Source organism: Mus caroli, unplaced genomic scaffold, assembly GCF_978045245.1.
Source record: "Mus caroli unplaced genomic scaffold, Mus_caroli_1 scaffold_4, whole genome shotgun sequence".
In the NCBI taxonomy this organism is placed as follows: domain Eukaryota; kingdom Metazoa; phylum Chordata; class Mammalia; order Rodentia; family Muridae; genus Mus; species Mus caroli.
The window spans coordinates 115532643-115556825 of NW_028227259.1; the positions used below are offsets into that span (position 1 = coordinate 115532643).

Below are 24183 nucleotides of genomic sequence, written 5' to 3' on the forward strand. Positions count from 1 at the left end.
GAGAAGGTAATATTTTGCCCAAGGTAACACAGCCCACGAAGATAAGAGTTAAACCCATAGGTCCACGAAGGACTTCATCTTGGGGCTACTCCGTGGCAAGATGTTGGATAAGCAGGCTCCTCCAGACCTTACAGAGGACAAAGCCAAGTGTCCAAGCTCTAGAGTGCATGGGAGATGCGGGGAAGGGAAAGAACATTTGTTGGGAAAGGATCCAGGGCGGCCATGCTAGCTTAGGCCTGGCAGTAGCCCCAGGATACTGTCTGTGGACTGGAATTTGGGATCTGCTATTACCTTGCTCTGGGCAAATTCCTTGACCAAGAGAGGCATCTGTCAAATAGGTTAGGTCTGGACCTTGAAGGCACCGGGAAGATGAAGTCAGACTTTAGATGGAAAGCCCCCTGTACACAGCCAGATGAGAGGACACCTCACTGGCCTGTCTCTAGGACTGTCTCCTGTCTGTCTACTGTGCGTGTGCTGACAGGCACCCTTTGGATTCGTGTGGGCTGATAGGCAAATACGAGCACTGTGTCTTCTGCTCACAGGGCCGTGCATTTTGAGCATGTGTATTTTTGTATGTGGACTTCAGAAGCTCTTCTTCAGCCCCAGTTGGAGGCTGTTCTGAGCAGCTAAGGGGACATTCCAGGCAGCTCCTCACATGTTACCAGCTCAGAGCACCCCCAAGTAGCCTCAGGGCCCCAGCCCATCTGTGTCCCTTCCTTCCTTTGCTGGTGCCAACATGCTCAGTAGTGGTGGTGTTGGTGGGGTACAGGAAGGGGGAGAGGAAGGAGAAGGCCCAGCTAGATGCCTGAGGCTCTGCAGCTCCTGGCTTGGTGCCGGCAGGGGCTCTGAGTCCGTTTGAGCACTAGGGGGCAATGTGTCTGTTTGAAAGAAACTTAGAAGCCAGCTCCAGAGGTGTGTGCACACACAGGCATATACAGGGGTGCCCACACCACAGAGGGTTTACGCTGCGGTGCAAGAGGCCCCAGGCAGAAGAGCATATCCTCCTGCCAGTAGGACATCAGACACACAAGGGCAGGGGTGAGGGCACCCAAAGGGCAGAGGCAACTGCACAGAGATACATAGTTGCACACCCAGAGAGAGGTGGGGTTGGGAGCAGACAACATCCACTTGAGTGCACACACACACACACACACACACACACACACACACACACCCCACAGTGACCTCCAAAGATGCATGCATCTGCCATATATAGAAACACACAGGTGCAGGCTAGCCTCCTGGGGCAAGGACAAATGTAAGCGTAGTCCATTTATAGTGTTAAGGAAGGGGACCCTATCCACCCTCTTTAGCACCCTCTTTGAGACACACACCCCAAAGTGCTGACTCTGGGAAAGAGCCTGGAAAATATATGCCCACCCCTCCTCCCTTCAGATGTGGGGGCCCTCTACCAAAGAGTATGGAGTGACACTCCAAACCCTCAAACCAGTGCTTCCCAGACAGCAGGCCTGTGAGTCTTTCTTCCCAGCTCCTAACATCTCTTCCCTAGTGCTCCAAACAGGTCCTCCCCCCCACCCCTCCCCTCCAGAATACAAGACATTCCATCTCAACCTACTTAGAAGGCTACTGTCCGCAAGACAGTGGCACAGGACCAGGTGTCCCAGCTCTGCTACCTGGGGTCTCCTCCTCTGGGCCTGGAGGGTTAGTTGGGGGTGTCTAACGGGGTGCTCTTTCCTTTGTGCCTACACAGGCAAAGCCTCTGTCTTCTCGCTGGCTTTCCTTCCCTGTCACTTTGCTAAGTAATAATTTCCATGTCCAATTCCATTTCTTTTCTAGTTCTGAAACCTCTAAGCTATCAGCAAGAGGATAGTTCGCATGAAAACTAATTACACAAAATCAATATTTAATCACAGACCAACAACCTGATCCTGCAGAAAAATCCTTTTAAAACTCCACCACCCTGCACAAATACTTCTTCCCAATGCTTATTTATGGGCCCCGTTTTTTGGTGGGGGTAATTTTCATTTTTAATTTCAAAAGAAAAAAAAATCTGTAGACTGCAGGAAAAACCCGAGCTTGTTGCAGCTTCCTGAAAGCTTTTATTTCGAGTGTGTGAGGGTGGGGGTGGGGTGTGTGGGGGTGGGGGTGAGTGTGGGGGGGATGGGTTTGTGTGTGTGAGAGTGTGTCTTGGGTGAGTGTGTGTGTGTGATTTCTTGAGACGTCTCTTGGGGCTTCCTGGCCCCCCTTCCTAAATCGAGCCCATTTTCCAACGTTTCTTTCCTCAGAAGCTCCGGGGAGTAATGAATCGGCCGCGAATGACACGGTAACTTTTAACTCATGCCCGCGACAGTGGAGTGCTTAATCTGAGGTTTTTAAATAAAAAGGGCTCCGGGTTGGTTTTATTATAACGTTTATTTCATTTCAGATTTCATGCGTAATTTAGCAAACGCTAGACAGACTTGGGCGATAAACACTTTCTTTTGTGGGGGGAAAAGGCATTTTTATACACCGTGCTTAATTTTATTTAGATTTAATAGCGATATCGGGGGCACTTCAACGAAAGTTTTGTTTTTTTTTTTCTTTTCCCCTCTTCTTTTAAGAATCCTGGCTTGCCAGCAAAATTGTCTCGCTTTATTTCATGACAAGGAAAATTAAAAGCCTTTCCGCCCCTCCTCCCCTACTTACACTTTGCGAGGAAAACTCGCACACGCATGCTGGCGCTTGGGTGCGCGCGCGTCCACAGAATAAACACCTCCACCTCCTATCACCTCCAACTTCTAACTTTTAATTGCAAGATAGATTTCAGCCTCTACTCCGTGAGGAGTAGAAAGATCTAAACAATTTTAAGTAAGATTATTAGGATAAATATTCCATATGAAATAGGGTAGGTATTAAATCACTCTTATTGATTTTAGTATCACAATCCAATTCTGTTCTTTGACCTCTTCAGTTTAATTGATCTCTTAAGGAGGCCAACTTCGCGCCCTTCGGGGCCTGGGCCTGCCCGCTTGTGGCCGCAGCAAGGTGTCGCCCCCACCCCCGCCCCCTCCCCGTGCGCCCTTTGCGCGTCGCTCTCCTCAGGGTTTCGCATTGTCTCGCCTCGTCGCTCCCGCGCCGGGCTCACCCGAAGTGGCTCCACAAAGCGGCCGAGGGTGCGTGGCTTCTTCCCGGTGGAGCCAGCGGCAGAGAACCGGAAGCCGCGGACGGTGGGAGACTAGGGAAGGAGCGAGCCAGTCTCTGGTCGCGGAGACAACCTTACTTCGTGTTTCCCCTCGGCGATCACCTCGTGAACTTGCCAGGGCCGGCTCCCTGGGGCGCCGCCCCGGGCTGCAGCACAGGCGACCCTTAGCGACTTTCCCTGGCGCGTCCGGGGACTCTGCCAGGCTACCCCATTGTCTGTGCGCCCCGCACAGCTCACCGCCCACCTCCCCGCCCCCTGCCCACCCGGCAGGTCGCGCTGGCTCCGGTTGGGGGTGGGGAGTTGAGAACAGCGTGAATGGGAAGGGGGCGGACAAAGCCTGGCTCCCGCCGTCGTCCTCGGCTCGCGCCCTCCCCAGTCGGGGGCACCTGGGGCGCACCCCCAACGCCGTAGCGCCGGACCCGGAGTAGCGCGGGTCGGTGGCCGGGCCTGCGCAGCCAGGACCCGGGACCACCTTAAGAGCGAGCCCCGCCCCCGGGCCCGCTCGGGCGGCGCTGATTGGTGCAGATGTAATGGCTGGAATGGATTGCTGAAACGCAAAACTTGTTGCTGCTTCTCCCGGCGCCGGCGAGAGGCAGACGCGGAGCGGAATCCCGGACCTCGCAGCGCCTCGCCCGCCCCGCGCGCCCTGCTCGCCCGCGCGGCCCATTCCCGGGTCCGAGGGGACCCGTGGAGTGCAGAGGCGGGAACCACAGCTTCGGAACCGCCGGCCCCACGCCTCCCCTCCGGCGCGCGGCCCGAGACTCCCGCGAACTCGCGTGGCGACCGGCGATCGAGCCCGAGCCGCGGAGCCGCGCGTCTCCCGCAGCCTGCGTTCCCGCTCCGGCGCCCGCGTCTCCTGCTGCGGAGCCAGCACCGGCGATGAGGAGCGGAGCAGCCCGTCTTCCGAGCCGCTGAAGCTTTCGCCGCCGATCGCCCGCGGCCGACCGGAGTTGCGGGAGCCGGTGCGGCCCGGGAGCGGGGACTCGGGGCAGGGGAAGGACCAAGGGGCTCCGCTACGGCCCCAGCTGCCGCGCCGCGGACTCCAGAGGTGATCATTCTGCTCTTCCGTCCCCTTCCCTCCCCCCTATCTAACTTTTTGTCTCAGCTCGTCGGCCTCCAGGTCTCCTCTCCGCATACCCACCCGCGACCGTGCCATCGGCCCGGGGCATGGGCCCCCCGACAAGGCTCCAGGAGGCGCCGCGGCCTCGCAAGACGTGAGAGGCCCGCTTGGGTCGATTTCGAGGTTCCGAAGAGCAGAGGAGAGAGCTCCTAGCCAGCGCCCGCGCGCTCGGCCGGGCGGCAGTGAGCGCTGCGCCCCGCGGTGCAGAACGTCCCGGAGCGCCGGAACCTCGGCTGAGGCGAGTACCTGGCCGGAGGCGCGCGGCGGAGCAGGCTGTCATGCCCTATTGATCCCCTCCCGCCCCCCGCCCCCCGCCCCCCGCCAAGTATGTTTGGGCTGGACCAATTCGAGCCCCAGATCAACAGCCGGCACGCTGGTCAGGGCGAGGGGAACTTTAACGAAGCCGGACTGAGCATGAACGCCCACTTTAAGGCTCCTGCCTTCCACGCCGGGCCTCCTACTGGTCCCGTGGACCCTGCAATAAGCGCCCTGGGCGAACCCCCGATCTTGGGCTTGAACATGGAGCCCTATGGCTTCCATGCGCGCGGCCACTCCGAGCTGCACGCAGGGGGGCTGCAGGCGCAGCCTGTGCACGGCTTCTTCGGTGGACAGCAGCCTCACCACAGCCATCCCGGAGGCCATCACCCGCACCAGCATCACCCCCACTTTGGGGGCAACTTCGGTGGTCCGGATCCAGGTGCCTCATGTCTGCACGGGGGCCGGCTGCTTGGCTACGGAGGTGCAGCGGGCGGCCTGGGCAGCCAGCCTCCCTTCGCAGAGAGTTATGAGCACATGGCGGAGAGCCAGGGGCCGGAGGGCTTCGGCCCGCAGCGGCCAGGAAACCTCCCGGACTTCCATAGTTCGGGCACCTCGGGCCACGCCGTGCCTGCCCCGTGCCTGCCTCTGGACCAGAGCCCTAACCGGGCTGCCTCTTTTCACGGCCTGTCCGCCTCTAGCGGCTCGGATTCTCACAGCCTGGAGCCCCGGAGGGTGACGAACCAAGGAGCCGTAGATTCCCTGGAATACAATTACCCGAGCGAGCCGCCCTCAGGACATTTTGACATGTTTTCACCCTCTGACTCTGAAGGGCAGCTGCCACATTATGCTGCGGGTCGCCAGGTTCCCGGGGGCGCTTTCCCGGGTGCTTCTGCCATGCCCAGAGCCTCAGGCATGGTGGGTTTGTCCAAAATGCACGGCCAGCCACCACCGCCGCCGCCACAACAGCAGCAACCGCAGCACGGAGTGTTCTTTGAGAGGTTTGGCGGGGCCCGAAAGATGCCTGTGGGTCTGGAGCCTGCAGTGGGCTCCAGGCACCCGCTAATGCAGCCTCCCCAGCAGGCCCCACCACCCCCGCAGCAGCCGACCCCGCAGCAGCAGCCGCCGCCGCCGCCACCGGGGCTTCTGGTTCGACAGAATTCTTGCCCTCCTGCGCTCCCGCGGCCCCAGCAGGGTGAGGCTGGCACACCCAGTGGCAGCCTGCAGGACGGGGGCCCCATGCTGCCCAGTCAACATGCGCAGTTCGAGTATCCCATCCATCGGCTAGAGAACCGGAGCATGCACCCATATTCTGAGCCTGTCTTCAGCATGCAGCATCCCCCTCCTCAGCAGGCGCCCAACCAGAGGCTGCAGCATTTCGATGCGCCCCCTTACATGAACGTGGCCAAGAGGCCGCGTTTTGACTTTCCGGGCAGCGCAGGCGTGGACCGTTGCGCCTCGTGGAATGGCAGCATGCATAACGGTACCCTAGACAACCAACTCTCTCCCTCTGCCTACCCAGGCCTCCCAGGCGAGTTCACACCGCCTGTGCCGGACAGCTTTTCCTCGGGACCACCCTTGCAGCACCCGGGGCCGGACCACCAGTCCCTGCAGCAGCAGCAGCAGCAACAACAACAGCAGCAGCAACAGCAGCAGCAACAGCAGCAGCAACAGCAGCAGCAACAACAGCAACGCCAGAATGCGGCCCTCATGATTAAACAGATGGCGTCCCGGAACCAGCAGCAGCGGTTGCGACAGCCCAACCTGGCCCAGCTAGGCCATCCTGGGGACGTGGGCCAGGGCGGCCTGGTCCACGGAGGTTCCGTGGGCGGCTTGGCCCAGACGAACTTTGAGCGCGAAGGGGGCAGCGCAGGTGCCGGGCGCCTGAGTGGCTTTGAGCAGCAGGCGCCCCACCTGGCGCAGGAGAGCGCGTGGTTCCCGGGTCCACACCCTCCCGGCGACCTGCTGCCCCGGAGGATGGGCGGCGCGGGGTTGCCGACTGACTGCGGCCCGCACGACCCTGCTCTGGCGCCTCCCCCTGCTCCGGGTGGCTCAGGGGTGCTTTTCCGAGGCTCTCTGCAGGAGCCTCTGAGGATGCCTGGAGAAGGCCACGTGCCCGCACTGGCCTCGCCCGGGCTGCAGTTTGGGGGCAGCTTAGCTGGCCTAGGCCAGTTGCAGTCGCCCGGTGCCGGTGTGGGACTGCCAAACGCTCCGTCGGAGCGACGGCCTCCGCCTCCGGACTTCCCCGCGCCAGCTCTCGGGGGCCAGCCGGGCTTTCCATTCGGTTCAGGCAGCCGGCAGGCCACTCCGCACAGCGCTCCAGGCGTGAATTCGCCCCCGAGCGCGGGTGCGGGCAGCGGCAGCTCCGGTGCTGGCGGGGGCGCTTACCCGCCGCAGCCGGATTTCCAACCCAGCCAGCGCAACTCGGCCAGTAAACTGGGCGCACTGTCGTTGGGGTCTTTCAACAAGCCCAGCTCTAAGGACAACCTGTTCGGCCAGAGCTGCCTGGCTGCGCTCTCCACTGCTTGCCAGAACATGATTGCCAGCCTGGGTGCTCCTAACCTCAACGTGACTTTCAACAAGAAGAACCCACCCGAGGGGAAGAGGAAACTGAGCCAGAACGAGCCCGACAGCGCGGTTGCAGCCGGTAACCCGGGCTCGGATTACTTCCCCGGAGGGACTACTCCTGGGGCCCCTGGACCCGGAGGCCCTTCCGGGACCAGTGGTGGTGGCTCCAAAGCCTCAGGACCGCCCAACCCTCCCATCCAGGGGGACGGCACCAGTCTCTCCCCCAATTACACCCTGGAATCAACATCGGGTAACGATGGCAAGCCTGTCCCTGGGGGCAGTGGCCGGGGAAGGGGACGCAGAAAACGGGACAGTGGTCACGTGAGCCCCGGGACCTTCTTCGACAAATATTCCACAGCTCCAGACAGTGGGGGCGCACCAGGGGTGAGCCCAGGGCAGCAGCAGGCTCCTGGCTCAGCTGCTGGGGGAAACTCAGTGAACGAGGCCCGAGGCCCCACACCCCATGAGAAGGCCCTCACGTCCCCATCGTGGGGCAAAGGAGCCGAGCTGCTCCTTGGGGACCAGCCGGACCTCATGGCGTCCCTGGACAGCACAGCCAAATCAGATGGTAGTTCCCCGCACGTAGGTGAGTTCGCCTCTGATGAGGTGAGCACAAGTTATGCGAACGAGGACGAAGTGTCCTCCAGTTCTGACAACACTACAGCCCTGGCCAAAGCCAGCCGAAGTCCCCTGGTGACCAGCTCACCGAAACTCCCTCCTCGAGGGGTGGGCGCTGGGGAACACACACCGAAGGCTTCCGCCCTGGGCCTGGGCATCCTGTCTACCTCTACCTCAACCCCTGACAGCTATGGTGGGGGCGTGGGCACCGGACATCCCGGCACACCAGGCCTGGAGCAGGTCAGGACCCCAACGAGCAGCAGCGGTGTGCAGCCTCCTGACGAGATTCATCCCCTGGAGATCCTCCAAGCCCAGATCCAGCTGCAGAGACAACAATTTAGCATCTCGGAGGACCAGCCCCTGGGGCTCAAGGGCAGCAAAAAAGCCGAGTGTGCTGTAGGGGCCTCGGGAGCACAGAACGGTGACAGCGAGTTGGGTAGCTGCTGCTCCGAAGCAGTCAAGAGCGCCATGAGTACCATCGACTTGGACTCCCTGATGGCAGAACACAGCACTACCTGGTACATGCCACCTGACAAGGCCCTGGTGGATGGTGGAGACGAGGACAAGACGCTGGCGCCCTGGGAGAAGGCCAAGTCCCAGAACCCCAACAACAAAGAAGGTATATGTATGCGCCTTCCTTGTTTTCTGGTGCCATCCCTAGCCTAGGCTGGCCTTCTTCATCGCCACTCAGACTCTCTGGTTGCACCCTGTTGGGCTGTCAGGTAGATTTTGGCTTTCCTGGTGGCAAGAACTTAGATTCCCCCCTTTGGAGAATCATCTATAGTTATGCCTTCTACCTCCTGATTTTTTGAGTTTTTCAGGGTTCAGGTCTTGGAGAAGCTGGGCCCCTCCTATTTCACACCAAGACCCTTGCCCCTCTGCTTGGGACCCCTCTCTGCCAGGACATCTGGAATGCCGTGGGGCTGCCACCCTGTCCTCCTTAGCCTTCAGCTGGAGTTGGCTTGGGTGGTAATACTTTTGCAAAGTCCCCGCCCTGGTGTGGGCAGCGTCACTCGGAGGCCAGGCCTCATTGGACATTTGTTTTTAGAGAATAGCTCTTTGGGTGTTTAAGTTGGAGAGTTTCACCCGGGAAAAGCAAAACACCTGGGGACCTGCCCAGGGTTCTAGGCAACCACCACAGTCTCAGGTGTATCTGTTTGACAGTGAGTATGAAGGCTGGGCTAGGTTCTGCTTGGCAGCAACCACAGCACTCCTTCAAGACATCATTTGTGTTTGGGGTTGTGACTATGTATTCCTAAGGCACAAAGGACTTTCGTTTGTCACTATCTCACTTGGCGTTGGTGACAGATGTCCAGTCCCAGGTCTCATTTGCATTCAGAGCACCCCTTCTCCTCCAGGCCTGGAGGCCTTTAAGGTGGTAAGGACAGGGGCAGGCTAACCGCTTTTAAATCCAGAGATGAATAGGCTGCAGTAAGTTTTTGTTATAATGGGGCTTTTTTTTTTCTCTACAAAACAAAAAAACAAACAAACAAACAAACAACCCCCTCCCAAAAAACAAAACCACCACCACCAACAAAAAAAAAACATAGCTAGTAGCTTTTAAAAATTGGTAACATTGTTTTTTTCTCCTGTCCTTACTTTGTTTCTAAATCCTAGTTAGCTTCTCCAGGTTTTGCTAGGTAGTCTATTACCAGGGTGCCCACGTCTTTCAAAAATGTACCCTTGCTCACTGCTCTCCTCTTCAGTTTTCTGCTCGGGTTGCACCCTCCCAGAGTCTACTATGTCTTGAGTATATCCTCAGGAGGGTAGGTTTTAAGAAAATGTGATAGTCCCATTTAAGGAAAAGGAAGGTGAGAGTTTGGGTGATTTGGAACTCTGTCTGGGTCGTCTTCCTTAGGTTTCTGGTTCATGAGTGTGGCCTGGCTGCTTTTCTCTTTGTTCCTCCCTACTGCCCAGCCTGGGATGCCCAGACGCGCGCTCTCATTTGAAGCTGGGTGTTTAGCATGCACGGCAGACACCAAGCCCCGCATCAGCATTCTACAGACTACTTCCAGGCAAGGCCAGAAATTGGTTAGTTTGGGACCCTCAGCTTCCCCCTCCCCACTCTGGCTCTGAAAATGGAGTTGGATGGGGTATCCTGCCACCCCCTTATTTTCTTGTATATAACATCTCGATCTAGCACAATCGATAGTCAGTTAGCAGAGAACTCAGCCCTATCACTTCTGGCCCAGCCTGCTACCTCCAGCAATTAAGAACATATTGGCCAAAATGGGGTGAGAAAAGTTTTTTTAAAAAATTAGAGAATTAATAAAGAAAACTGGTTAGTATTTCTCCTTGCAGTCTTTGGCAGGACTTTAGTAGATGGAGAAGAGTTGGAGGCTTTATGAGATTTTTTTTTTTTAAATGTAGCTTCACGCCTCATTCTGAACAGGAGAGGCGCAGCCTGGAAGCACTGAAATGTGGATATAGAAATGCTTTTTAGCTTGTTTCAGTGTCCCAGGATCATACATTTATGGATGCATGTGCCAGCTGCTTTTGGGTTGATTCTCCCTGTAAACTGGAGGAAAGCCCACCAGTGTAAGGAGTTAGAGACGTTCTTGGTGTCCAAAGGGCTGGCTGCCTCCCAAGCCTGGGGAGGGGGCACCCACTGGATCTCCTTTGTTCCCAACTCTGATGGAGGAAGGCTAGAACCCTAGATCGCTCTGGGAAGTGAGGTTTTTAAAAATGCAGCTGCATGGGCTGCAAGCTGGGGCTTCATAAGGTCTCTCAGACCCTGTCTCCCTTACTGGCAGTAAATAAGGATGATTAAACTTTTCATTACGATAACACCCCACAGTTCCATCCATACAGGTTGTATAAATAAATAAACACGGCTTTCTGTCAGCCTCTGAGAACCCTAGCTGAAAACCAGTGAAGAGAACCACTTTGAAATAAGTCAGGGGGAATAAAAAGTATGAGAAAAATGTTCTTTTTTTTCTTAAAAGTCCTGTAGCCCCATTAGCTGGAGTGGGCATACCCAGAGGCCTTCACCTTACAGCCCAGAAAGGGCTTCCCTCCACTGCCCTCTGAGGCAAAGGCCATTTCTGTAATGATATTTTATTTTGTCTTGCTGTAAAACACGCCAGCACTAATGTGATTAAATATTAACTCAGTTTCTGAAATTCTCTGCTCAGATGACAAAATACTAAGTCATTGTTTTACAAAGTGATCCCTGCTGGAGAAGTCTCAGGGACATCACAAGTAGGGAGCCGCAGCCATGTATGTGTCCTGCTGCTTCTTTGGGCTGTAGACGGTCCTTGGGAGAAGAGCAAACTTGACTGGTCCATTGCAGTTCTTTAAAAGTCTGGACCAGAAGGTCATGGGGTGATGAGACCAACAAAGCTTCTCTAGATGACTTGGTTCTTACTTCTCTGCCAGCGGGACAAATAACTTTCCGTAAGGAAACGCCATGCCCGCGCGTGAGGCTTCTTCCACGGAGTTGGAGTGGAGGAAAGGTCAGGGTGAGCCAACCTGATTTTGAGGTGATTCAGGCTTCTGTTATGTCAGCAAAGACAACACAGAGTTTAGATAGTTAGCCAGACCTCTACCTATGTGGAATATTGTAGAAATGGGGTATTTCAAGACTCAAAGGAAGGGAAACCGATAGGAGATAGGCCATGGGTACTGACGTGGGGAAAAAATCCGTTTCCCTCTCCCTTTGCTCTGCATGATTATCAAGACGGGAATTATCCTCCCTCCGTACGGAGTCTGTTCCCACTGAACTTTCCTCTTTCTGCTGGCAGCTCTGAATGTCAGACCCTGTGGTCAGAGGGTCTTCTACACACGGTGAGGTTGCAACCGCCTCTGCATGCATTCGCACCCAAACCTTGTCCGGTTCCCCAATCCTTTGGAAATTGCGTGTTTTTACAGAGACTCCGGAGACATTTTTGGAATTTCATGCTCCTCTGTGTTCCCCTAGGAACACAAGCAGGGCTGAGAAATAACCAGGCAGGCGGGAGTGGAACTCTAGATTTTGTTGGACGTAGGGTGGACTTGAGAAGGGAAGGCTTGCCCTGGCTAAGCCCTGGCTTGGGGGCACCATTTGTCTAATCTTCCTGCACTAGAGACAGAAATTTGAAGTCTCATTCGGAACTTCCCTGGGAAAGTCAGCCGGCATTGAGTTGCTTTTCCTCCGAAGTATTACCCAGCACAGTCTGGATGCCTTCTGAGCCTTAGGAAGGTGAACCCACCCGGGCTCCTCAGGTGCTAAGCAAGGGTACTGTAAATTGATAGGGGCCCGCTTTGTGCAGCCAGTGCTCCGGCTGCCCACTCCCTGGCTAGTGGAAGGCCTATAACTACTGTTCTTCTACGCTTGTTTAATATTTCATGGCTGTAATAAACCTGTCTTCCTTGCCCGCCTCCCGACATAAAACCCCAAGTAGCACACATCTGCAATTATACATTTCTACTAAATATTAATAAAGGACAACGGCTTTTTAAGGGGCCAGCGCTCAGTAGAGTTGAACTTCTTGCCATAGACCCTCTTTCTGCACGTTTCTGATATATATATATATATATATATATATATATATTTAAATTTATTTATTATTTTTATTTTAAGGGTCAGTACATTCCAGGAGGCGCCATTTGCTTATAGTTGCACACAACCTAGGCTGATTGAAAAGCCTTCCTCATGATGGCTTTCTCTCATATAAATTCATTTAGATTTCTTGTGGGGCCCCTTCAGACCGGAAGTGAGAGGCTGTTGAAATGCGCTCCTGTTTTATTGAGGGCTCTAGGAAAGGCGCGTGGGTGGCTTAATCTCATTTCTCTTTCTAGCAATGAAATTCTATGATTCCTGATATGATTTTGTTTGCCTGACAGAGGTATTTAAATTTCTACAAAGAATCTTAATAGGTCCTGAGAATACAGCTGCCCTTGCCAACAAGCTGCTCGATCCTCCTCTCCCGATATAAAATATGCGCCTTTAATACACAGTGCTAGAGGGCCAGGTGAATGAGAAGGCTGAAAATCTCCTCTGGGTGGAGGGGCTGGATGAAGGGGATCAGGGACTCTTCAACACGGTGGAATCCAGCAAATCACTAGTGGCCCGTTTCTTTCCACTCAAGTGACAATAACATTGGATTGTGTTCCTTGCCCAGGGAGCAATCTGCCTTGCCAAACCCATTTAGGAGATAAATACTGTCAGTTAGGAATACTGTATTTACCTCTGTTTGGCTAATTTTAGAGATGAAAAGCCTGCAGCTTTGTATAATGGGATCAAATGTCTGGGGACAGGCAGGCAACAGGAGGAACCGCCAACTCCTCCCTTGCCCAAGGGTCCTCAGCTAGCGTGTTTTCCTGTAACCAGCATGCCTATTTGGCTAATTCTCTGTTTGTTCTTTGCCCAGGAGGCGCTGGCAGAGCCCGGCTTCCTCACCTTCAGTCAGGGTCTGTCTGGTGAGGTAGGTTTGGTAGGATATTATCTTTGGTAGATAGAGTTGAGTGTGGGATTTGATTGCTCATGGCAGACAGGTTGATAGATTCCCTCCATGTGTGATGGAGCAGCGTTTGGAGTTCCCTGGCCTCTTCATACATGCTGCAGCCGGAATAAATAGTCCAGGGGCTTGTTGGAGAGCGTGTAGCCCAAATGGTATTCAAGTCCTCTGTCTGGTCTCAGGATGAAAAGCAAAGGAAAGTCCTGGACCACTTCTCCCCACATATAGATGTGTGCGCGTAGCCAAGTGTCCCCCCACCCCCACCCCACCCCACCCCCAGGTCTGTGGCTTCTTGTCTGCCGTCCCAGAAGTGAGCTAATCTACATCTCAGAGGCCACAGACAGGTTCTGATTCCATAACGGGATGGAACGGACACAAATGCCAGAACCATTGGTTTTGAAGGTCCTGATGACAAAGCCCCTGGCTTTCGGGCTACTCTGGCCTGTGGTGGCTTCCAACTGCACTGTCTCAGCAGTAGACACAGCCACTGTTAGCTGGGTTTTGTGTGTGACCATGTGGTGTGGAAATGTCTTCCCAGCCAAGTTCAGCCAGGTCTGGTTTCCTATGAGGGGAGAAACCTTTGAGTTGGTGATTCCCCCTCCCCTAAATGTGGGCATCGGATGCTGCGGGTTGTTTATGGAAATTCCAGTCTTTTATTATAATTCTTTGGTGCCAATGATGTGGCAGAGATGATGCCGGGCTTTCAAATTAGTCATGGTTCAGCTCTCTGGGACCCTCTGTGTCCAAATGCAGCCCTTCACATCGCCAACATCCAGCTGTTGGGGAGACTGCAAAGCTCAGAATGGGGCTCTAAGCTCAAGCAACTGCTGGGATCTGGCGCATCTGTCTGGATGGGTTGCCAGTCCAAGGTGGCAGGCATTTCCTGCCATCTTCCAAGGGCCTGCATATAATACCCAGTCTCATGTGGGGGGCAACTGCATGGCAGTCCAGTTTGGGGACAACTGATTGTTCTGTTGAGTGTGAGTGCAACGAAGCCTCTACAGAGATGTGCCCAGAAGTAGGGAATTGAGTTTACTCTTCTTGGGTGAGGAACGGGTTTGAAAGCCATCATTTTCTTGGGGTATAAGTGTCCAGAGGGAGCTGAGGCTTGCTCCGTTTTCTTGACTGTATTTTAATCAGTGGGCTTGAAGTTTTGGAGGCCAGTAGAGAGAGTCTGCCATAGTGTTTGCCCTACAGGGGTCCCAGGTCCAGGAGGCACCACCCGAATCTTGCAGTTCTTCAGTCATTTCAGCTTGGACCTAGCAGCCTTATTGGTAAATACCCTATATACAAAGTGGGGCTTGGACCTAGTCACAGCGTTCAGGGCTGAGGAAGCTGGGTGGTCTGTGTTATCCCCGTTCCCTTGTGGAGCTAGATCAGAAAGAACTTTATAGCGATTGCCTGTGAATCCTTCCACGATTTATACATCATCGAAGGGACCCAAATGCACTTTAAACAGAAGGCAATGGAGGTCTTAGCACATTCCTTTTCAATCGCTGGCTCTTTCTTAGTGTCCCGGAAGAGACATCTTATATGAAATGAACTGCTCTGAAGGAGGAGGGTTAAAAACACCCAGGCAGTTTAGGCTAGTGCAGACCACGTCGTGGGCAGCAGAAGCTGTCTCCTGACAGTCTTACCCTTAAACCACGGAGGTTCAGCGCGTCTGCTGTGCCGTGTCCCCTCCAGTTTGGGGATGAGCTGTGTGGCTAGAAATCTCCATCTTCCTTTTCATCTTTGACTTCCCCATGGAGAGTTCTGGACTCTTCGCAGAACTCTCATCCCCTAGGACTCAGATGGCTGTCAGACATCGGTTTCGGGTTTGTGGTCTCATCTACCTGGGCTGACACTTGCTCTGGGTGAGATAAACTGGGTCGGAAAAGCATACTGGGGCCAAGTTGCCTTTGAGGGTCTTTGTAAAGCTCGCTGCTTTAAAGACACGTGGAGAATTGTGCTCCAGAACCTGCCCCAAGTCCCCTCAGATAGCAGATGACCTGGGGGAACTGTTAACTGACTCCGAGGGAGTCCCAAGCCTCTTGTCCTTTCCCTCCTCCCTGCACTCCGTATTTGAGCTCCAAGATTTAAAATTACTTTTTCTTCTAATGTGCTGATAGGTATTTAAGGAGTCTTTGGGCTGAAAGGTTTTTTCTTTTTTGACCCTGAGGCATGGGAAAAGCATTTTCCTGGGGCTGACAGACAGGATGTTCTGTTTTTTCTGATGCCTTGGGCTTCACATGGAGTGAATGGGACCATGAGTCTGTTGTGGAGTTGGGGACCCTAGTGTGCTTTGTCTAGCTTTCCTGGTTGGGTTTGGGAGTTCGTGGAACGTGAGGTGATAATTAATGAATTCTTCCATGCATGTGCTCATTTGGTCTCCCCCCCCCCCCAATACACACACACACACACACACACACACACACACACACACACACACACACAGAGTTCTCTAGTCATTCAGGACACAGGGCCTAGGACCTTTCCCAGTTACCATGGCGTCCTTGGATCTTGGGACCCAGCTTTGTTAGATGATTGACAGTGGGCACCAGGAATAAGATACTTGCGAAGATCTCTTAGATCTGAGCGGGTGGGTGAGGCTGCAGAGACCCCCGATCATCCTTGGGAGGAAGCTAGCCAGAGCTGAGATTCTGCTAGAAGTTAGTGGGTCCTCTCCTGTTTGAAACTCTTAACTGCTTTAAGGCTGTGGGGTGCTGAGACAGAGGGGGGGGTGCGGGGGTGAGGAGAAAGCTTTTCCCAGTTTGAAAGACTGTGGTATATAGCATATTTTCTTACAGTGGGAGGAGTGGGGGCCGCAGAGGGATGGTCAGACTGAAGTGCACCCTAAGAGCACAGTGTTATTTACTGCGCCTCAAGATTTAGGTGTGGAAAATAATTTCTAACAGCAGGAGTCATTTCCACCTCCCGGATAGAGGCAAGGGTATAGTGACTGAAGTACCTACCCATCAGGAACGACAGGGCTGAACTTTCCCTACAGGGCCGTGGATGTGGAGGGGCACAGATATGGAAGGTCTTGCTTGGAGGGTCTGTTTGCAGTCGGGAACCACTTTTGTGTGGTTCTCAGCCTCCGGTGGCTTGAGCCACACCACAGAAATATCCCCCTCAGAGATGTCCTACAGATGCAATGAGATGAGAGGATGTGCCGTGGTCTGTCAGTAGTCAGGGACAATGGGATGGGGAGTGGCTTTTCCCCTGGAGACCTGTGGGCTGGCCTTCCCTTCCTCAGTCCCTGAGGCAGGCGCAGGCCTGTCACAGCTCCCACTGACCTCCCACTCAGGAGATATTTTTATCCTTTTTTTCTGAATGGTGAGGCGAGAGGGAATTTAGCAGAAGGGAGATTTCCTGACTTGGGGGTAAAGCAGGTATAGGAAGGGGCCACACCAAAGGGACCAGAAACCCTCACACCCCGGTGAAAGGCCTGGCCGGCTGAAACTGCTTATCATTTTATCTCTGTTGCATAGCTTGCTAGTGGCTGAGAGAAAGGCCAGGATTTGGCTTTTTTTTTTTTTTTTGAAGGGGAGTGATTGCCTGATCCTTACGCTCCAGATATATCTAAATGATTCGGGATCTCTCTCTCTCTCTCTCTCTCTCTCTGTGTGTGTGTGTGTGTGTGTGCATGTGTGTGTATGTACATGCATGTGTGTCCTTCTGAGCTAAGGCCTGAGAACTCTTACTAGGAAATGGAAAGATAATTTTCGCTCCTCAAAGCTCAGACAAAGTTCTGGCCCCCATTCGGTGTGAGGTGGAGGCTCACTGATCTCCGTATGCTCAGGTTTCGCTGAACTGGCTATACTGCTGGGCCTCTGGGAGAGGGCCGGTGAAGTTCCTCGTGTGTTTCAGTATTATTTGGCTCTGTTTAGTGTTCGAGCATGTATTTTGTATTTGAAGTGCGAGATGCATTCGTGAGCACGTGTGAAGTTAGAGGGGTCTGCGCACACACGCACGGGCGCACACATGTCCACACGCACGCGTACATGCATGCATTAGTGAAGGAATCCAGTCATTGGTCACAGAAAAGGACCTCCACGCCCCCATCCCGTCACAGGCCAGGAAGAGGGGACAGTGACCTTTAGCTGTACACTTTTAGAGAAATGGTAGCTATTCTGTTGTACCCACTACCTGGGGGCCTTGGAGGTAGGCATAGAACACAGCCTCTTCTGATGCCCCCATCCTGGGACTCTGGGATGTTCGTGAGCATTAATTCCTAAAAGCCTGGGAGAAAAGTGTCATGACCCCCAAGCCTGGGGCATCTCACAGTGGTTTGGGGCACCCTGCTCATCTCTCACTGTAATGAGCGGTAGGAATGGTGGTATGTGGGCCTCTGTGTGTGTGTGTGTAACTTCAGAAATGTGTGGGTGCACTTCCAAAGAAGGAAGGGAAACCATGCCGGGGCCTCTTAAGCCAGAAGGAAGGAAGGAGATGGCAGACTGACCCAGAGTCCTTCTGAACACAGTCTCCACAGGGTGCACGTGTCACGTTGACGGTGGGCGCTTCAACCACTGCTCCTCTTTGTCTGTGGGCTCCTCATCCGTGCCTGTCTCTGAGGTGGTGCTTGAAAACTCCACTTTCTGAAGCTACTGCCACCATAAAGCTCAATTAGGTGATGACAATTCTTGAGCAAACATCTTCCTGAGACGGCCCCCCTGGACACCCCCCCCTTGCTTTGACTCTCCCATGTTTCCCTCCGAGGCCTCGTCTTTGCACAGCCAGACCCAGTCTGGGTGTTTTTTGGCACTGTACCAACCTTCAGTGAACTTGAGGCTCCAAGGAAGCGGGCGTTTGGAAGGATGAGGACACGATTTCTTTTTTTATGTGGGTCTGTTAAACTCTAATGGACATTGGTGTCTGGCTTTAAATTTGGAGAGGGTCTTTATCTAACCCTTAAAACCGAAGTTATTTCCTGTAATTACAGCGCCCCATCTCCCTTGTTTGGGGTACTTTGGCAGGGTGGGGGCACAGGGGTTACTTTTCTTAACTGTGACTATGACATTTTGAGCTCCTGGTTGGTAATAAGAATTTATGGGCCAGGACGTGCCAGAAGACGGCAGCCAGAGGCACGATAGTGAGGGAGCCCCACGCCCTGCCTCTGCCACAGCCTTGCTTCTTTTTAATGAATTAATTTAGCTTCCCATACTTGGTATTCAGTAGTTATTTTGGGAATCCAAAGGAGAAAACTGGAGATTAAAAAAAAAAAAAGACACTTTGAGAAAAGAGAAAAAGAAAAAAAAGTGCTGTTTTTGAAGTTTGAGCCAACTTGACACGAGATGGCGTGGGGGACGAACACGAAGCCAGAGGTGGCCCCGCTGCCGACCCCACTTCTGGTGAGCTTTCCGTTGTTCCGAGTAGCAGGGTTCAGAACTGCCAGGAGGAACCTCTGTGTGGCATTAGGTGCTACTGTCTGCATGCTGTAGGCTTCCACAGCTAGAGAAACGAGGTTTAGTGGGAAACAGCCGTCTTGCCACCTCACCTTGCTGTTTTTGCTCCGTGTTTAAAAATAGTTTGTTTTGATGTTCTGAATTCCGTCTTACCCTTATTTGCTTGTTTGACGAGGTCGTGCCGTACTGCGTGGATCCTGCACAGGCAGGGTTGGTTGGATGGTTGGAACCACACAACCAAAACTCAATGGGGATTTGGTGTGGCAGCTGGTGAGAGGGGCATTTGATTTTGGTTTTAACTATGGCCTCCTGTCTTCCTCTGATTTCTCTCCTGCTCAGCAATATTTTGTTTCTTCCTTTAAAAAAAAAAAAAGGATCCCGACCCTTTTGCTGAGTCCCCCCTCTGAATAGCATTTGAGGGGTTACAGTAATTTGAGGGTGATCTCAGCTCTCAGCCTGGGTGTCCCGGCACTAATGGTTAGCAGGGCCTATTACAAGAAGCAAAGTACATTGTAAATGGCTTATGCAGAAAAACCATTTAGATAAAAATGCAATTTTCCCCTTCTGCATGTAGTACTAAGAATTAATAGCATATTCCTTCTAAATGGGTATTTTCATATTATATTTTTTCCCCCTAATGAAATTCTTCTCCCAAACAGGAGCAAGTTTCATTTGAACTTGGGGGTAGGATGGATGGGTGTGTTTGGGAGCGGGCAGATGTAGCCGGCACCCCAGCTCCCTGTGGCTGGCTGCAGGGGAGCCCAGGGACTGACCATGCATGTGTAGGCCGAGACAGGCAGAGGGCTGCATCTGCCCCGGTGCGTTTCCTTCCTTTTTTCTTGCTGTAGGCTTGGGGTGTTTTTGATGCATTGAGCAATTAGCCCCTGGGCCCTGGCCCTTCCCTTGAAAGTGGCCTCACCTCTCCAGCGTGGGGAGTTTCCATGATTCTCTCTGATTGTGTCTGCCTGCCTGCAGGCCAGCTCCTTTAGAGGTGACAGCTGGGGGAAGGACCTGCTTTGTCCTGGGTTCACAGCAAGGGGCTGCACTAGGGGGCCAGGTCCAGCAGTGTCTGCCTGAATGACTGTTCTGGGCAGGAGATCAGGTACAGGAGAGACAACAGCACGCAGCCAAAAGTGTTTTGTGCTTGTCTCGGCTTCCCTGGGATTGGCTGGTGGGTTTGCCTTACTCCTCAGGTGATCAGGGTGGGAGGCATCGCTGCCACTGAAGAACACGACAGAACCCCAGAACACAGCTCTGTGTTGTCTCCATGCGTGAAACAGGGTTAAAGCGAATGCTCTAAGATGGGAGAAACTTAATGCTTGTCTTTAATGGCCCTGTTCTAAGACATCTCCCCGCTGAGAGAACTTCCCAGAGAGGCCAGGCAACTCAGATAAGCTCACACAGCATAGCTTCCAGTGAGCCTGTCTGAGGCCTTTTCTTTTTTCACCGGGGTGGGGGTGGGGGGACGGGGGACTACGGACACACAGAATCTCATACAGCTAAGTTTTGTATGGACCAAAGCCAGGTTTCAAACCAGAAATTTCCAAACCTTTCTAGACTGCCCTAGGACGCACTACCCCCTCCCCCCCAGGACCTTTCAACCCATGCTGTGCTCACACTCAAAGATTGGTCTGGATACTGGGGAGGCTATGATGGCGCTCATCCCTCCAGAGGAGAGACTGTGCTTCAGGCCCAGCTCTCAGGCTTTTTCTGAGCTGTGTGGCATCTGACATCCTCTTCCTCACTCTCTGACTGGTGTCTCTGATGTGGAATGTTGGCCCATAGAAGTCCTGTGAAGACTGTATAGTGTTAGGTAACCTTGCAGAGGCATAAGCTCTGAAGCCAGACCTGGGTTCAGACCCTATCAGCTCTTCTTCCTACTGTGTGCCCTTGGGTACTTTACTTAGTCTCTGTGCTTCTATTGAGGCTAGTAATAGTTCTACCTCAGTGAGCCAGCCTTTGGGAGCCCCGAGCACAGCTCCAGCCTTTATTGACGGCCTGCTCTGCCGATCGCCTTCAGAGATGTAAGGCATACGCAAAGCAGTGTTTTCACTGTTTGTCCGATCCGAGGGGTCGGGGAAACCGAGGCACATCACAGTGTCATCCCTGCAATAAGGATTCCGCCTCGCCATCAGGCTGGAGGGTGGGGAGACAAGCTGTGTACAGACCCTCTTGTTTGAGCCTGTTGGACAGACCTCATGCAGGCATCGGCGGGCTGGCGGTGCTGTCAGGCACTGTCAAGCACTGCTGGTCGCTAGCAGCTGGATGCAGGGAGGTGTTTTTCTTCCTCCTGACAGCAATACCCGACTGGGAAGCAGTCCCTGGTGTGTGTAATGGTCACACATTCTCCCCTCCCCCGAGATGGAGGAATTCATGAGTTACCCCCGACCCTAGCCTCCCAGTTCTGGGCAAGGAGCCAGAGCCAGCCATAAACAGTCTGGGAGCTGACACTACACCCGAAAAACTCCAGTGTCTAGCACCTCAGGTGGGGCCTCAGCAACCTGCAGAACGGGGCTGAACAGGGAGAGTGATTGGGGAGGGAGGGGGAGGCAGAGTGTTGACAGACTGAGGTCTCTCTCTGCTGCTGCTGATGGGTGTAAGGAAAGGGGAGGCCTGCGTTGGATCCCCCTGTGCTGTGTGACCTTGGGCAGGAGCTCCGCCTCCCTGATCACTGGTTCCTTCCCCTGTAGACAGGTGGACTCCTGTGATCTTCTCAAGGGTGGGTATTGGCTGAGCAGCGGAGAGGTGGCAGAGAGTTTGGAGTACTGATTTTGGAGGGAAGAGATGGTTCTCTACCCTCAACACAGTTATGAACCCCAGCATTCATGGCTGCCATCTGGGCTGTGGTGACCTCAGGGAGACATCTCCCAGGGGAATTTTGGCAGCATCTAGATACAGCTCTGGTTGTCACCCTGAGTCCAGCTCCTTCTGGAGTCTACTGGATAGAGGACTGGCAGGCTGTTAAATGTTCCACTATGCATGCGGTGTGGCCCCTTTCTACAACAACAATAATAACAACAAAAACCAAAACTCATCCAGCAATACACATCAGTAGTGCCCAAGAAGCTGAAATACCCCCGGACAGCAAAGAGTGGCCTGGGTACAGGATAAACCTCAGATCATTCAACAGGTACACACCAAGCCCTCACCATGCAGTGGGGCCACAGGGAACCACAGGGACAGCCTCTATCCAGTGCAGTCTGCCTTTTAGGGAAGGAGATAGGCCACTGACAGCAAAACCAGACAGAGTCTCGGGATGAACCAGCCTGGAAATGAGGAGGAATAGGCACACTGTATATTACAGGGAGGTCTGCTGGAGATGGAGACACATGCTGAGTTCTGGATGGTGAGAAGGAGTGGACTGTGGCATTCTGGGATATCAGATCAAAGCTGCTGATACCCATGGTGTAAGCACTGGAGCTGATGCTTCATCCACAGACTTTCTGGATCTGTAACACGGATTCCCAAGTCTCCAAGTCAGCCAAGTCCAACAGTGCAGGCTCAAAGTAGTACAGTCCAGAGAGTTTAGAGATGGCTGGGGCAGCAGTATTTCATTGTGGGCGTGATGGGAGCTGGGAGGTTTTGGACTCTGGAAGGTGAGAGCCCGTGTCACCGTAGATTTCCAGTTAACTGGGGCTTATTTGAATCCAAGGTATCCAGAACATTTTCTTCCTTCCAAGCTAGGATATTGATTAGGGAGAGGGAGGGGAGCTGGGGCACCAAGGTAGTCTAGCATGCCTCACCCGGGAAGTCTGGTGTCCTCTGCTCAGGGAAAGGTAGGATTTATGTGCTGGTCCGGGGTGCTGGCCTCTTCTGTTCCGTCCCTCAGCCATTGTTCCTGAGACCCAGGGAGGTCACCAGCAGGAAGGCACAGGCTCCACCCAGGTGGCTGCCCTTGGCTTCCACCTTCTAGAAGCTTCTCTCTCTGTGTCTGGCAAAGGACTGTGAACCTGTGGCCTAAACCTCAGTCTACAGATAGAGAAATCGAGGCTCAGCAGTAGATCATGAGCTGCCCAAGAGCATTCATCTAGGAGGGATGGTAGGCAGACTCACACCGGCTCTTCTGAGCCATGCTTAGGGGAGGGCACAGGAGTGCCGCTCCAAGATCATCCATCCGCCTCTGCCTGGGAGGGAATCTCCATTTTAGCCTGTCCACTTAACCTTCCCCCCCCCCCCCCACATCTCCTGTGATACGCCATGTCTCACCTTCAGCTTCTTACTGGCTTCAGGACCACAATGACTATGGTGGGATTTCTGGGATTTTCCACATAGCTGTTATAGGCTTTGATGGAGGCGTGGTTTACATCATTGATAGGTAGAATCGGGGACCTGCAGGCATTGAGGGATGTTGCAGAGAGACAGGGGAGCCAGAGATCCTGCATAGTGACCTTGGCCAGGACCAAGGGAGAGATTAGTCTGTAGTTTGGGGTTGTGATAATCCCAGGGCTGGGGTGTGGGGCTTCCGAGGTTGGCTGTGTGTTTTCCAGTGTAAGCCAGTACAAAAGTGCATTTGTTGAGGTATGAGTTATTAGTTTTTGTTCACTTATTACTTGTGTAAATATGCGTGCACATTTCACAGTGTATACCTGGAGGTCGGAGGACAACTCGTCGAGGTCAGTTCTCCCCCTCAACTATGTGTCCTGGGGATTGAACTTAGGCCGTCAGGGATCACGGCCAGTGGCTTCACCCGCTGAGCCATTTTGCTGGCCCAAATCCATTTGTTTTTAAAGCCCCTGCTCCGTGCAGCTGCTTCTTCGATCTCTGCTTGTGTGGGCTTTGGAGAACCTGCCCCTTGCTAATGTGAGGGAACTGCTGTAAAAGATCCCCTGGAGGTTGCTAAGAACATCTCACAGGCATTGCTGGCAGTATGCGGGTGTGGGCAGTGAAGACACAAGCCAGACGGCTCTTAGTCACAAGCCCATCTTTGCTGCTTGTCACCCATCCCGGTCACCAAGATGGGATGGGAGAGGCACCATGTAAGTCTTCCCTTTTCTGAGACATAGCCCAGGCTTGCCTCAAACTCACACTCTCAAGGCTGGGGCTGAGCTGACCAGAGATGGATGCTCTCCCTTCTTTAGAAGCCACACCAGCATGTTCTTTCACCCTCCCCTGTCCCCATGAATATGTACTCCAGATAGCCAGGCTTGTGTCATTTTGATTGTCCTGGTGACTTGGAGAGATCAAGGCTATTGAGGAGCCTGGAACGGTACAGTGTCAAGAAAGAACAGCCCGAGCACAGTGATGCACATCCCAGGGACTGAGGCTCCCCCACACCTTTCTCTAGGCCAGCTGTTCTCAACCTGTGGGTTGAGAGCCCTTCGGGGGACAAGTGACCTTTTTCACAGGGGTCACATATCAGATATCCTGCCTCTCAGATATTTACGTTACGATTCATAACAGTAGCAAACTCACAGTTATGAAGTAGCAAGGGAAATAATTTTATGACTGGGGGTGACCCCAACACGAGGAACCGTGTTAAAAGGTCATAATGTTGCTTTAGGCACTGTCCCCTGCCTGCCCTGGTCCTGCTAGGCAGCCTTCCACCTTGTTAGGCTTCCCTGTGCATTCTCTTGGTTTTTATTATCATTTAACAGGGTCGGGTTAGAAATCTATGTGACCAGGCTTGCCTGGCTGCATTTGAAGACAAGCAAGGAC

General features: G+C 53.6%; 1 protein-coding gene across 1 annotated transcript in view; it reads left to right on the forward strand.

Annotated features, from left to right (window-relative positions):
* The first annotated feature begins 4566 nt into the window (after nt 1-4566).
* Nucleotides 4567-24183, forward strand: part of Mn1 (MN1 proto-oncogene, transcriptional regulator) — a 38904-nt gene continuing 19287 nt past the window's right edge. The window contains exon 1 of the mRNA XM_021162757.2: nt 4567-8322. Within this exon, the coding sequence (XP_021018416.1) occupies nt 4590-8322 (3733 nt within the window). The 5' untranslated portion in view covers nt 4567-4589. The remainder of the gene's footprint in view (nt 8323-24183) is intronic.